This window comes from Zosterops lateralis (genome assembly GCF_965231275.1).
Source record: "Zosterops lateralis genome assembly, chromosome: 11".
Classification (NCBI taxonomy): Eukaryota; Metazoa; Chordata; class Aves; order Passeriformes; family Zosteropidae; genus Zosterops; species Zosterops lateralis.
In genome coordinates, this window is record NC_139771.1 from 20,371,899 (window position 1) to 20,387,132 (window position 15,234).

The 15,234-nt window shown below is 40.2% G+C and overlaps 1 protein-coding gene across 2 annotated transcripts in view; it reads left to right on the forward strand.

The window, feature by feature from the left end:
* The window catches only part of LOC310913719 (contactin-4), a 276,613-nt gene that overhangs the window by 174,255 nt on the left and 87,124 nt on the right, over positions 1–15,234 (forward strand). For both annotated transcript variants that reach the window (XM_083869370.1, XM_083869371.1), the window contains 3 exons: positions 345–471; positions 2,074–2,249; positions 14,760–14,855. In XM_083869370.1, coding sequence (XP_083725496.1) covers positions 345–471; positions 2,074–2,249; positions 14,760–14,855 — 399 coding nt within the window. The remainder of the gene's footprint in view (positions 1–344; positions 472–2,073; positions 2,250–14,759; positions 14,856–15,234) is intronic.

The window sequence follows — 15,234 nt, forward strand, 5'->3', positions numbered from 1 at the left end:
TAACAATGTGGGGGCTTCATTTGCAAAGAAAAAAAAAATCTCCATTTTTTAAAGGAGGTGTGATTTTTAAGGATTGTGATTTGAGTTGAGTTTGCCTGTTCCCACTGTTTGAACTTTTGGATGAGGTTTCATTCTGGGCTCAGTTTGGTGTAGGACATTTTCATGACTCCGCATGAGGTTCTGTGGCTTTAAAAAAAAATTAAAATCTGCTATTATAAATGAAATAAAATGTCATTAGATCTTTTTCCAAGGTGAATGACACACTTGCTGCTGAGACTCTGTTTTATATTTTAAGCCTGGAACATGAGGATTCCATGAGTGACCTGTCCTGTTTTCCAATGCAGATGAGAACACCCTGCACGGGCCCGTGTTCCTTCAGGAGCCCGACAGCCTCATCTTCCCCCTGGACTCGGAGGAGAGGAAAGTGAAGCTGAGCTGTGAAGTGAAAGGAAATCCCAGACCAACCATTGGGTTTGTTCAATGTTTTCACTGTTCTTGGCACCATCACACATGAGCATTTCTGCTGCCTGGGTCGGTGATGTCCCTGGAGGCTTTCCCAGTGCTGATCCCAAAAAAATCCTGATGGGGAACTCTGATCTCTGCTCTGTGACAGGGACAGGATCCAGGGAGTTGGGCCAGGGAAGTTTTTAGTTGGATTTTAGGGAAAAGTGTTCTTTTCCCAGGGAATGGGCACAGCCCTGAGGCTGCCAGAGCTCCAGGAGCATTTGGACACCAACCCCAGGGTGGGATTTGGGGTGTCCTGGCCAGGCTTTTGATGGTCCTTGTGGGTCCCTTCCAGTCTGTGATCCTGGAGCTTTGGGACAGAGGGAATGGACACCAGGAAATCTCAATTGCGAAATTCAGACAGGAGTTCTGAAAGGTTACAAAAGGGTTATAAATAGTCCTGGCTCTCAGATTAACCATCCTTTCCCATAAACATGGACAAAACTGATTGTTTTCAGCTTTAGCAGCTGCTTTGGGATCCTTGGAGGAGGGTGCTGTCCTCCTGCAGAGCTGCTGCTGTAAATAGACCACTGGTGCTGCTCTTCTCTTTCCTCTGGTCCTCTCTCACTCTGCTCACCCCTAAATGTCACTCTGAAACCAATCAGAGCCAGCAGCCTCTGCCTCTGTGCTGGCTCCTCACACCCAGCTGGTGAATGCCATAAAATCCAGGATTTGTGGTGCAAACACATCTCCAGAGTGGTGGGAGGGGCTGTGTCCCCCTCCCTGCTCCATCCAGGGCTGGAATTCCTCAGTGCCAACATCTGCCAGGAGAGAATTTTCCTAAATTTATTAACAATTTATAAATTTGCCTAAATTTACAAACAAACAGGAGAGAGAGGGGAAAAAAATAAATATCCTCAGTGGACTTGATCCTGTCTCAGGGACTTTCCCCTTGCCAAGTGATTCATTCCAAGGAGCAGCAGCACCACCAACTCCAGGAGGATTAATCATTTCAGAGACTGAAATATCTGTCAAGGCTATTATTGCTCCTTCACTTAAATATTGGGAATATACCAATACACTCAGGAAATTTGCATTTTTATGCTTTTTTTTCACCTCTTAGTTTTAATAAATAGCCATAAGAACCATTCTAAGTTTTCCTTTACTCCAAGAGATGCTCGGGAGCATCAGCAGAGTTTAACTTTGGTGTTCTGTGCTGCAGGTGGAAGTTAAATGGCAGTTTATAAATATAAATTTATAAACAAACAACTAGCGAGTCAGGAGAGAGGGAGAAAATAAAAATAACCTCAGTGGACTTGACTGGGTTAGAGATCCTGTCTCAGGGACTTTCCCCTTGCCAAGTGATTCATTCCAAAGAACAGCAGCACCAGCAACTCCACAGGAGCGTTAATCATTTCAGAGACTGAAATATCTGTCAAGGCTATTATTGCTCCTTCACTTAAATATTGGGAATATACCAATACACTCAGGAAATTTGCATTTTTATGCTTTTTTTTCCCCTCTTATTTTTAATAAGTAGCCATAAGAACCATTCCAAGTTTTCCTTTACTCCTTTAAGAGATGCTCGGGAGCATCAGCAGAGTTTAACTTTGGTGTTCTGTGCTGCAGGTGGAAGTTAAATGGCAGCAGCATCGACGTGGGCATGGATTACCGTTACAGCCTCCTGGAAGGGAACTTGCTGATCAATAATCCCAATAAAAGCCTGGATTCTGGAACCTACCAGTGTGTGGCAACAAACCCCTTCGGAACCATCGTCAGCAGGGAGGCCCAGCTGCAGTTCGCTTGTGAGTAAAGGAGGAAGACTCTGGGCCCACAGTGGGCTGGGGAAATGTCGTGGTTTGAAAGCAAAATGAGTGAGAGGCTTCAGGTCAGAAATATAATTTAATAAGAAAAAAGGTAAAAATAAAATAAAATCAATGCAATAACACAAAGGAGCAGTGGCAGAGTCAGAACACACCCTGAGCAGGGTGGGGGGAGCAGTCCAGGTGAGGGGCTCTTCCTGAAGCAGTGATCCCACAGAAAGGTCTGGGAGCTCTGCTCCTCTGGGAATCCAGTGGCTCAGGGCTGCTTGTCCTGTCCCAAATCCCAGATTCTCTCCAGGTGGGAATGCTTGGCTCCTCCCCCTGGGCATTGGGAGCATCTCCCAATGGGATGAGGAGTCGTGCAGTGGCTCCTTGATGGCCCATTAAACAGAGAGAGCTCCTGGAGGGAGTTCCCTGTGAGTCCTGGGCAAGGCATTGATGGGCCATGAGCAGAAGAGCCCAAAGGAGGGGCCTGGGAAAACACTGCCCCACCTGGTTCCAACAGCTCATGGGGATGGGGATGGAATAAATACTTTGTGTACATCCTACACTGCAACCCAGGACAGGAAAAAAAATAAAATAAAATGGGAGCTGGGTGTCTTTTCCCAGCTTTTTTTGGTGTGTTCTCTTTAATTCGTGGAGTGGGAAAGTGGGGAAGTGTGGATGAGGAGTATGGATCTTGAATTATCGTTATTTTGGTGAAATTGTTTGGATTATTTAGGGTAAAACGTTTTATTTCTTGAAGAAAAGGTTATCTAGGAAAGGATCTGGCAAATGGGATCATCTCACCATTGGGTTTTTTGCCTTTCCTTTCAGATTTATATCTTCAAAATGTTCAGAAGGAGCATATGAGCTAAAATGTCTTATTTCTTGAGGAACAGGTTACTTAGGATCTGACAGATGTGATCTCCCCATTGTTTTTTTTTACCTTTCCTTGGAGATTTAAATCTTCAAAATGTTCAAAAGGAGCACAATCTCCACAAGGGGTGAAATAGATTCCACAAGTCCTGGGTTTCTGTGGTACATCAGGAAAAATGGACAGCTCTGTATTTATTTTAGGTTAAAGCAGAGTTGCAGCTTCTTGTCAAAAGCTGAGGGTAAGAAAATGCAGCGTCTTGCTGTTAATTCACATTTAATTCACTCCATTCAAGAGTTAAATTGTGAATCTCGGGCCATCAGTAAAATGTGTGTTGTTCTTCAAGGGCTGTGTTATTCTTCTGTAGCCTTTTCAGGGAAGATTAAACTGTGATTGAGCCATTCAGCCTCCCGTGGAGGGCAGACAGGGTCAGCAATTTCATCCTTGAAATATGTATTTAGGTTACAAACTCATTATGATGAAAGTGCTAATATTTCCCCCGAATACTTGCTTTTTTTTTTTTTTTAATATATGTCATTTTAATTTCTTTTTTCTTCCTTTCTCTTTTCCTTTTCTTATTCTTTTCCCTCTTTTTTACTTTTTTTTTTTTTTTTTTTTTTTTTTTTTTTTTTTGTTCCACGGTAGTTGTCTCTGAAAATTGAACATATTTTCTCTGAGTGAGGAATCTGCTGTGCCACAGTAACAGAATATGGATTAATGACACCCTGAGCCCTGTTCTTATAGCAACACAAGCTTTCAGATAATAAAAAAGCTATAAACTCTCGAGTATGGATCTAATAACAGCTTTTCCCACAAAGATCTATGAAAACACAGCTGAACTGGATTAAATGATGCACTTTGGATTTTCGGGGCTGGGGCTCAGCTTGATGATTTTATTTCCCTGTGCTGTGGTTGGTGTTGGGAAATAACTCTGGGATCAGTCAGGAGCTGTGGCTGGGAGGAGGAACTTTGAGCCCAACCCTTCAGACATGGAATTTAAGTTGTTTTTTGTGGCCCTGGGTCCTGCTCCTGTTGAGGATGGAGATAAAGCTGCCATTGATTTTCTGTGGCACCAGGGTTGGCCCACTCCCCTCCCAAAGTGATGAATTTGCAGCTTGTTCTGCCTGCTCAGCTCCAGCTCCTTTGGCAGGGCAGAGAGGATGAGCCCCAGGGTGTTCTTGCCAAATTATTCCTGCTGAGCATGGAATAATGGACTGAGGCTTGGGAGGGCTGAGCTGGAACAGAGACTGGACAGAGCTGGAGAATAAAGTAGAGATTTATTGAAAGGCCTTTAAGGATCCACCTTGGGCAGGACAAGAGCCTGGCCAGGGCTACACCCAAGGTGGACCCAAAATGGGCACAAAAATGACCAACCAGTCACAAAATCTTACATTTTTATAAGTTTTGGTCCATTTGCATCTTGGGGTTGAATTGTCCAATCCCAGCTCCAGGCTGGGAGGTCCCATCCTTCTTGTTCCTCCCTCCAGCCCAGCCTTGTTTGTGCTTTTGGGGCTGAGAGTTGTCCTGGGTGTGCAGCAGGAAAAGGATTTGTTTTGTGTCCCTGCTGTGTGCAGAGCTGAGTGACACTGACTGTGAGCTCAGAGCTGCACCCCTGGGCACCACAGAACATGAAATACATCAGAGATAAAACTCAAGGCATCAGCACAGAGTGGAACATCTCACAGGTGCTGGAAGTTGTTCAGTCACTCTCTGAAATTCCCTGGGAAGAAGTGGTGGCAAGATGAGGGTCGGTCTCTTTGTTGTGGCCTGAAACTCTGCAAATAAACCTCATTTTTGGAGCTGGAGTGTCCAGTCCTGTGCCCTGCAGGGGCTCTGTTGTCCCAGGTGTCCCCAGTGCCACTGGGATGTGCCATCCCTGTTTCCCTGGAGCTCTCAGGATGTGGGAACAGGGCACAGCTTGTTTGGGGTGTCCCCGACTCTGCAGAGACACAAACCTTTCAATTGTGTGGTTTCCTGCCAAGGCTCCAATCCCTGATATTCCTCCCCCAGTGCCTTTTGAAGGAAAAATGCCATTTCTATCAACGATTACCCCAAATCAGCCCCTCCAGCTGCCTGTGCCCCCAGCACTGGGCTGGTGTGGTGTTAACTCAGGAATGAGCACATTTATTTGCATTTTCCCTCATTTTCCCACATCCCAAGTGTTTCTCTGCGCTGAAATCCTGCTCAGGGCAGCCAGCAGCGTTAGGGATGAGCTCCCAACCTCTGCTCCTTCCCCACAGTCTCTGATGGGTGGAAAACTAGGCTAAGCCTCACATAAGCTCCTCTTTTTTCCCCTTTTCTTTTCCTTTTTTTTTTTTTTTTTGATGAATAGGACCAAGAGGGAGTTTGCAGCAGAGGATGGATCTATAACCTACTTTATTTTCATCTGGGATAGAAGGACCCTGAAATCAGAACAAAAATGAAGGATTTTTTGTTTTACCTGCTTTGTTTTCCCCCCCAGGGTTATCAATAAGTTGAATACATTATTACTTAAACCAGAGGCACCTGGAAATTATCTTTACACCTTGTCCTAAAGCTGGGAATCTCCTCAGGCTGCAGAATTCTTTGGGAAGATATTTTGGTTTTTGTCTGGAAGGATCAATGGGAAGGGCAGGGATTGTTCCCTGCTTTTAGGAATTCAGGGAAAAGCAAGGCACAGGCTTGACATTTTTCCCCCATCTCTCTTCATTTTTATTCATTTTGCCTTTAATATAAAAAAAAAATTGAAAAAGCAGATATTTCTTTTTATATATATATATATATATATATACACACACACACACATATATATATAGGGGCTTTATTCTTTAAAACTAAATGATGATGTAGGTGTTTTGGTTTGTTTTTTTTTTTTTAAATGAGCCCCCAAACATCTTGTAAAAACTGATTTTAGAGTAGTAAAACTGATTTTAGAGGAAACATCTGCAGTGCTGTAGGGTTGTGTTTTTGTGGCATGTTCTGATCAGTTTTCATGGTTTGTGTGGCTGGAGAACAGGACGGGGAATAAGGAGATTTTGGTGTCTGCTCTGTTATTAGGAATTTTTTTCCCCTTTTGCCTCCAGACCTCCTGGTCTGTGAATGAAATAACTCTTGACCCAGCTGAGGAAATAATTGTGATCCTGAGCTGATGTTTTGGGGTTCTGTATCAATGCAAATCATTATTTCCTCTAAATGTGTGGAAACAGCAGTTCCAGGGGCCAAGCACAGGCTTGGCAAAGGCCACAGGTGGATTCTGCAGGGAAATTTCTGTTTCTGTTAATGAAATGCAAAGTCAGGGCAGAACAACTTCATCCCAGTGGCTGCTTTGTCTTTATTTTGTTTTTTTCTTTCCTGTTTTCCCTCTGGAAAGCAAAGCCAGGAGTCAGCATTGGCAGGTGGAGGATGGAGGAGCTTTAAATGTGTTTGTGGAAAGTGTCTCATGTTGGTTTTCCTGTCTGCAGCAAACATCAGTAGCATTTCATTATTCATTGGGTCCTAGAGAGGAACAAAATAAAAAAAAATAGCAGTACTCTGAGCCCCAAAATGCGAATTTCCACAGGGAGGCTGCACCTCCACAGCTGAGCATCTCCAAGGGGTGGGGTTTGGTTGGGTTTTAAATCAAATAAAGGGATTTTTTCATTTGAAACTTCCTGCTGAGTGAGCTTGAGTGGTGTCAGAAAGAGAAAATCACTCCCAAATTTATCCAGAAAATCCTGGAAGTGTCCAGAGTTGGGTGGGGCTTGGAGCAGCCTGGGACAGTGGGAGGTGTCCCTGCCCTTGGGATTAGATGGGTTTATTTAGTAATAAATTCTGGACTCAGGGATTGTATTTTACATTATTTTGGGGTCAGAATTTGCATTTCTTTCACTGCCCAGGGAGTGGGAAGGTGCAGAAGAGCCCGAGGAGGACACAAGAGGCTGCCCACAGAAATTCTGCTCTCTGCCCACTGCAAAGTCGTCTGTGCTGCAAGAAACTGCAAACAGAGCTTTTTTTTTTTTTCCCTTTTTTTTTAAGTCTAGGAAAAGATAAAAAACTTCAGAGTGTGAAATAACCCCATTGGAGTCAACCCAAGGGGAAATGTCTGCCCAGATTTTCTAGATTAAAGTAATAAAATTTTCAGAGTCCTCAGCATTTTTATTTTTATTTTATTTTTTCTCAAGCAGAGGAGCTGCTTCAAAATAAATGTTTGAAATATTTCCTGTCGAAGGAAGGCAAACAGGCAGTTTTTATGAAGTGGAACATGAAGACAAGGAGGATTTTTTTTTTTTCATAATATCATAAAGGAGAGTGGTTTGATTTTGGAGAAGAAAAATGGGAATTTCCAAGAGCTCCTGTTTCCCTGGGAGATCAGTGGAAGGCAGAAAAGCCTTGGGGCTGGTTGGGAGCAAAGATCAAACCCCAGTGAAGGTGGAATTTCAGCCAGGAGGGTTCAGAAATCACTTTGGCTTTAACAGATGGTCAGAAAGAGTTGGGAAAATCCAAATATGAGAAGCCAATAGAGATGTCCAGGTCTGAGCTGACAGAGAGATCAGAGATGTGAGTGCCCACAGTAATAAAGTCCAAGGAAAAATATTTTCCAGCAGGGATAGGGCTGGGGGGAAATGCCAAGATATTTACCTCTAAAACTTCTTTTTCCTTTCTTTTCTCCTCTGCGAAGTCAAAATCCCAGTGAAATTTCTGCTCTAAAGGTCAAATTAGAAAGCTTTCATCCCCAGCCTTGTAAACTATTTCTCAAATCAGTGACTCTCGAAATTATTCATTAGAACAGCAGCTCTTAAACTAAAATTCTATTAAAGTCCGTATCAAAGGGGTTTTATTCCAGCCCACAGAGCTCTCTGTGGGTAGGGCTGACACCCCAGCAAGGACACAGCCTGGAGAACTTCATCTCTCTGTTGGTGAAAGGGATGGAAGAAAATTCAACTAAAATTCAGGTGCAGTTTTATAGAGAAAGTGTTTGGGGCTGGTGGGGCCATAAAGACCAGCAGGTAAATCCCGGGAAGAGATTCCAGCCTTTTTTTTTCCTGGGAGTTTTTCCAACCTGTGGCTCCTCATATCCAAAATGGGTTGAGGTGGACTGGGGTCCGCTCTCTGAGACTGGTTTTATATTTTAATATATTTTAATATATATTTTATATATATATATATACACATATATATCTAAATTATATCTGTATATCTATATCTAATTTATGAATAATATTATATTATTCATATATATATAATAATATATATAATTATATATATTTATATAATATATATAATTATATTATATATATTATATTTTATATTTATATTTATATAAAATAGTATATTTTTATATTTATATTTATATAATACATATAATTATATTATATAATTATATAGTATATATTATAATTATATATATTATTATATAATATATATACTATATGTATTATATATAATATATATACTATATATTTACTAATATATATTTACTAATATAATATCTATATTAATATATAAAATATACTATATTACTACTATTACTATATAATATATATTACATATATTAATGATATTATTATATTATGAATATAATATTATAATATATGAATTTTATATATTATATATAATTCATATATATGAATATATTATGAATATGAATCTATAATGTATTCATATTATATATAATAATATAATGTATTATAATTGTAATATAATGTAATTATATATAATGAATATGAATATATAATTTATTGATTATATTATTATATTGTGGGTATAATATAATAATATATTATATGTATTATATATAGTATATTTTCATATATTTATATTTTCACCTATTTTTATTTATTTAATTAATTAATTTTTTCTTTACTTATTTTATATATATATCTGCACCATCTCACCCTTTTTAAAAAAATAAAATTATTTTTATATATTATTTATATAATATATATAATTATTTTATATATTTTTTTAATTTTTATATATTATTTTTTTATAAAAATATATTTTTATTTTTTAAATTCCCACAGTTTGTAGCCAACAACCAGTGGAGATGGATTAGCATGGCAGTGCCTCCACCTGGTTGTGAGTTTTGCCCAGGACACGACCCTGGGATCTGTTCAATGTGGAGAGTTGTGCAAAGGTGATGAGAATAATTTGGGAAGGAGCATCCAAATATATCCCTGAGCAGGAGGTTCTTTGCTCTTTATTAAAAGGAATAATCTCATTGTCTTCAATTCAAGGGCTGGATATGACCTTAAACATCACCCTAAATTTTAGATTGCTGGGATTATCTTAAAATTATAGGAGGAGTTTGAGAAGGCAGAGCCTGTTATGATCTGGAAATCTCTTCAAGTCGTGCTTAAAAATTGGCTTTGTGTGTCCTGGCTGTGTCTGGGTACCCAAAGGGATTGGGCATTTCACATAGGAAAAAGGTAATTACACCTCACCTAAACCAGCATTTCCTTTTTTGTGGGTGCTTTAAAGTTCAATCACCAGTGAACGTGTGTTATCTGTCTAATTTATCACTTCCTGAATGATCAGGGTCATTTTTAACCATTCTCTTTTCCTGTGTTCAAAGTACAACCAAGTCTCCAGGGTGAAACACCAACCACAACCCCCCATAAAATAAACAGGCAAAAAAAGACTCCTGAAATGCTGATCCAAGGCTTTGTTACCCATCTCAGTGAAGCAGGAGTGTCCTAACCCAACACTTATTTTTAATACTGTAGGAAAGGCACCAAGGCAGTGCTAATTCCCACTGATTCCCAGTTGGATGCACAAATTTATGGATATCACCCACCCTTCTCCCTCCCTGTGCTGCTCCTGGGCACAAACTCCCTGTTCCCTCTGCCCAGGTTCATTGGAAATCTCATTTTTTAGGAATAACAATCCCCAGGGATGCAGCCCCTGTGCTTTGAGGGATCTCCTTGCTGTTAACATCAACTCAGTTGAGTGACATCAACGATGTGTTACCAAATTTGCTCTACAGAACTCTCCAGAGAACGACTTTTAAGTAAAACCCACTCACATTTTTATTTTCCTAGGCCTGTTAGCCATGTTTTTTTCTTTGGCAATTAAAACCCAGTGATGTATAAAGCAGTGATTGATGTGGCTCCATTTATTTTTTTTGTTGGAATACAGCAGAAGCAGAAATCCTTTCATAGCAGTTAAACAGGAATAATAGGTGAAAACAGCACTGACACTGCTTTTCTAATCATTAGGATTAAAAAAAAACCCAAAAAAAACCTGAACTGTAATGACAAAGGGCTCACTAATGGTGAGTTTTTGACAATGTGTCATTCAAGGCAGAGCTGCCTCCCACACGATACAAGTCACAGAAATTGCCTTTCTAAAGGACATGCAGACACCTGCCACCACCAATTTGCATCGTTGACTTCTTCATCTCACTTTTATAATATTTTTTTGGGGTGATTTTTAGTAGCTCTTGCACGGAGGGGTCTCTCCTAATTACAGCAGCGGAGTAATTACGGAGCGTTTTGTGTTCTAAAAATAGGAAATGGAGAGAAAAAAATCAAAGTAAAGCATGGAGAGGCTCCTCAGGCAAACAAAGGCAGCAAAACAGAGGTCAGCTTTGACAAAAAAAATAGGGATTTCTGTCACATCCCCAGTGCCCTGAGAGTGGCAGGTTCCTGAGAGGAGTCTTGGTGTTCCAGTCGGGTTCCCAGGGCACGTTGAGTTCAGGGATTCTGTTATTGCCATTATTTCTGGTTTTTCCATTGTTTCTGTTATTTCCGTTATTTCTGTTATTTCCATTATTTCTATGGTTTCCATTATTTCAGTTGTTGCTGTTGCAGGCACTGATGGGAGCCAAGGGGTGAATATGTTGCTGCTCTGCTCTGTTGTGGTAGAAGTCTCACCACTGGGATAATCAGTGGAGCTGGAAATGATGAGGGATGTAAATACAGAAATCTGAGGCCAAATTTTACCTTGACCCCACCAGCAGGAGCTGATGTGACCTTGTTTGTTTGTTTGCCCCATCCTTGGATGCCATCTGGGAAATATTTCTTGAAAACTTTACTTCCCTAGGAATCACTTAGAAAAAGAATTACCACATTTCACAAAGCTCAAACCCAAGTAGGTGCTAAGAAAGGAGAAAAGGCTGCAGCTCCTTTACTTTTGCTTACAATTAAATCTTCTTTGCTATAAATTTTGGAGGCAAAATTTGGGGATATTTTTCACTACTCTGGACAACTTGGGTAATTATTACTGTGCAAAGCCACATGGGTTTGATGAAAGTTCCCAAATGCCATTTCCTGAGACAAACCTCCTGGTCTGGACGGGCTGGGGATCATTCCAGATTCCTTAATGTTTTATAAATCCCATAACAGGTCATTTCATCCAATAATACCCTGCCCAAAGTGAGGAGCTGGTGGGCTGACAGCTGCTGCTGGCACCTCTTGGGATTTTTTGGAGCATTTTTGGAGCAGACAGAGGGATCTGGCATCACCTCCCAGTACCTGCCCAAGTTGTGGCCCTGAACATCAAGGCAGAGTTTTAACAGAGGCTCCAGAAAAACCTCATTAATGGCAGCAAAGCCATTCAAGCCCCCATTAAGGGCTGGGGGTTGGTGTGTGCATTGCACTCCAGTGCATTTCAGAAGCAGAATGTCAAGGTTCTGTGCAAATATTACCTAATTAAAGCTCTTCTGAGAGACACAGCTGAAGTGTTTGTCCTCAGGGACGTGAAAACTTTGTCACCGAGAGCTGGAGTGACTTTCCCAAAGTCAGGCAGCTGCTTTTAAATACATCCAACTGAAATTAAACAGTGATACATGCAACTGTCTGCTTCTGTGGGTTTGTTCAGCTCGATTTAGAATTGATGCCATCTAGAAAGTGTTTAAAAATCACCTAAACTCATTCATTAAATAAAGTGTGAGTAGCTGTTACTCACAATAACCTCCCTGCATTCCTGGGACACCCCCTTGTTGTATTCTCCTCTTGAAATCATTACTAATTGCTAATTATTAATCCCTCTCTAATGCTGGGGTTGCTGGATCTCACACAATAATTTTTCTGTGGGTTTGTTCAGCTCGATTTAGAATTGATGCCATCTAGAAAGTGTTTAAAAAGCACCTTAACTCATTTATTAAATAAGGTGTGAGTTACTCACAATAACCTCCCTGCATTCCTGGGACACCCCCTTGTTGTATTCTCCTCTTGAAATCATTGCTAATTACTAATCTTTCTCTAATTCTAAGGTTGCTGGAGCTCACACAATAATTTTTCTGTGGGTTTGTTCAGCTTGATTTAGAATTGATGCCATCCAGAAACTATTTAAAAAGCCTCTAAACTCATTTATTAAATAAGGTGTGAGTAGCTGTTACTCATAATAACCTCCCTGCATTCCTGGGACACCCCTTTGTTGTATTCTCCTCTTGAAATCATTACACACATATATATACACATATATATCTAAATTATATCTGTATATCTATATCTAATTTATGAATAATATTATATTATTCACATATATATAATATATATAATTATATATATTATATATGTTTATATTATATATCATATTTTATATTTATATTTATATAATATAGTATAATTTTTATATTTATATTTATATAATATATATAATTATATTATATAATTATATATTATATAATATAATTATATATTATATATACTATATGTATTATATATAATATATATACTATATATTTACTAATATATATTTACTAATATAATATCTATATTAATATATAAAATATACTATATTACTACTATTATTATATATCTTTCTCTAATTCTGGGGTTGCTGGAGCTCACACAATAATTTTTCTGTGCTCACTGGAGTCTTTGATTTGGTATTGTGACAATTGTTGGCAGCACAATGATCTCCAGAACTTCGAGTGTTAATATTTTATTCCTCATTTTTTTTCCTTTTAATCTGATGGGTCTGTGGGTTTGTTTGTTGGGGTTTTTTTTTTTAATAAAAACAAAAATCCTCCTCTGCTGCCCAGGGTTTTTAGGTTTGAGGCCAAAGGGAAGTGGGACTTGCTGGTGTTGTCACCATGAGGCTGAACCATCCACTCTGCAATTCCAGGATTGTGAGGTGGATCCTACACGAAGCTCTCACTATTAAAATCTTCTTGATATTATTGTTCATTCCAAGTTAGGTGTTGGAAAAACAAATCTGTGGCCTTCAGAAAGCACAGGCACCATCAGCCTGCTGGCTTTGATGAGGCATTAGCCCTTCTTATAATTACCTTAATCTCGTTATTTTTGCTCAGAGCCAGATTTGAAGGAGGATTTTCAGAGCTGACTCCCAGAGTCACAAGCAATAGTGATGAATGCTCTGCTTTTATTTGCTGATTTTCACCATCCTCGCAGCATTTCCTAGATGTTCATCCAAGCAGAGCCTGCTTTTCCTGGTAGCAATCCTTTCCTTGTCAATATTGATGTGAAAAATAGCCCATTTCTTCCTGCAGGCATTATTTGGGCTTCAGGCTGTTCCTCCTCCTGCAGCTGTCTTCAGAGAGGATGGGATCCAACCTTGTGCAGTCAAAACAGATAAAAATCTGTGCACTGGCAGGTGGCCAGAGGAATGTTACAGTGGTTCCTGTAAAATAAAATTTAAAATTAAAAAAAAAAAAAAAAAGGAAAAACTTGTAAATTTTATAGAATTTGGGAATGAAAAATTCTGTCTCTCTAATTGGTATTTTTTTTCTGTTTTCCTGTTGTCCTAAGCCAGAAAAGGAAGAGATAAAAGCCTCATAAAGATTTTTTTTTCCTAAAAAGGAAGATGTAGCAGTGACAACTTTGGGATTTTATTTATTTATTTTTTTTTTTAAAGTATGTGTGCAGAAAACATTTCTTAAGAGCGGATAAAAATCAAGGCTCAGTTTTTCCATCCTTGTAACCTCATAATGATGTTCCTACCAGTTCCTGCTGATAAATATTTATCACCTCAGTGTTTTCTCTGGTTCCCAACTGCACTGACAACAGGTTCGTAATTGCCAAACCAAGGCTCAGCTACACTGGAAACAAAGAGGGGAAAAAACAAAATTGAAATGCAGGAAATTGTTAAAGATCAGAGGCTGCCAAAGTGAGTCCTTGTCTTGGTGCTCCCACAAAGCAAATGGTGACAAATCCTGGTGCCAGTGCTCAGCTCAGAGTCACCTCCTCACTTCCCTGCAAGGTTCTGGAGTTCAGTGTGCAAGGAGAGCAGAGGGATTGTGGGTTTGGGCCCTGAGGAGAGGAAAAAGAAGAATTGAATTTATAATTAAATTTTAACGTGTAGTTGGTGCAAGAGGTTTCTTTGTGGGGAGGAAAGGGTCTCCACACCTGGGCTGGGAGGGCACCAGCAATTAGAGAAACAGCCTGGCTTGGCTGAAATCCCTTATTTAAGGCAGTTAATTCCTCCTAAATCCATTCAACAAACCTCCCCCAGCGTTACAGGTGCTGGGCTTTCCTCCAGCTGTGGAGTAAAAAGGATTTACCCCATTTTCTGTGGGTAAACCAGCACCTCCTCCCCTCTCCAGCCCAGGGAAAGCATTTCCTCATCCTTTTGCTGATGCTCCTTATCCACCTCACCTTCCACCCAGATCCCACCAGCCCACCCTCCAGGCTGAGATTTGCTTTATTTAATCACTTTCCTCGTGAGGAGAAGCCTTTGATGAGCCTTTAACCGAGTTTTTCCTCTCCTGGCAGACCTTGAGAACTTCAAGACCAGGACGAGGAGCACGGTGTCGGTGCGGCAGGGCCAGGGCATGGTGCTGCTCTGTGGGCCCCCACCCCATTCCGGAGGTAAGGGCCTTTCCTTCTCCTCATTTCACTGAATTCTGGGGTTTCCATCCTCAGTGGGGAGAGTTTTCAGGGTTTTCAGGATGTTTGCAAGGAGAGAGTGGTGGTAGGGCTGCCCTGGCTCAGAGCGTCGTGATGGGTAGACCTGGTGACTGGGGAAGCTCCAGTGGGGGATAAATGAAAAGAGAATTTTATTAATCAGAATATTGTGAGAGATGGTTTTGTAGAGGATTCTCAAAGCCTGACTGAAGGCTTACACAGTTTTGTGCATCTGTGTGCAAACTTTGAGACAAGAAATGCTGATTTAGAAATGCCATGGGATAGGACAGACATTGCTGAGAGAGAAATGGAACTGGAAACAAGTTTAAAATTAAGGCGCTGC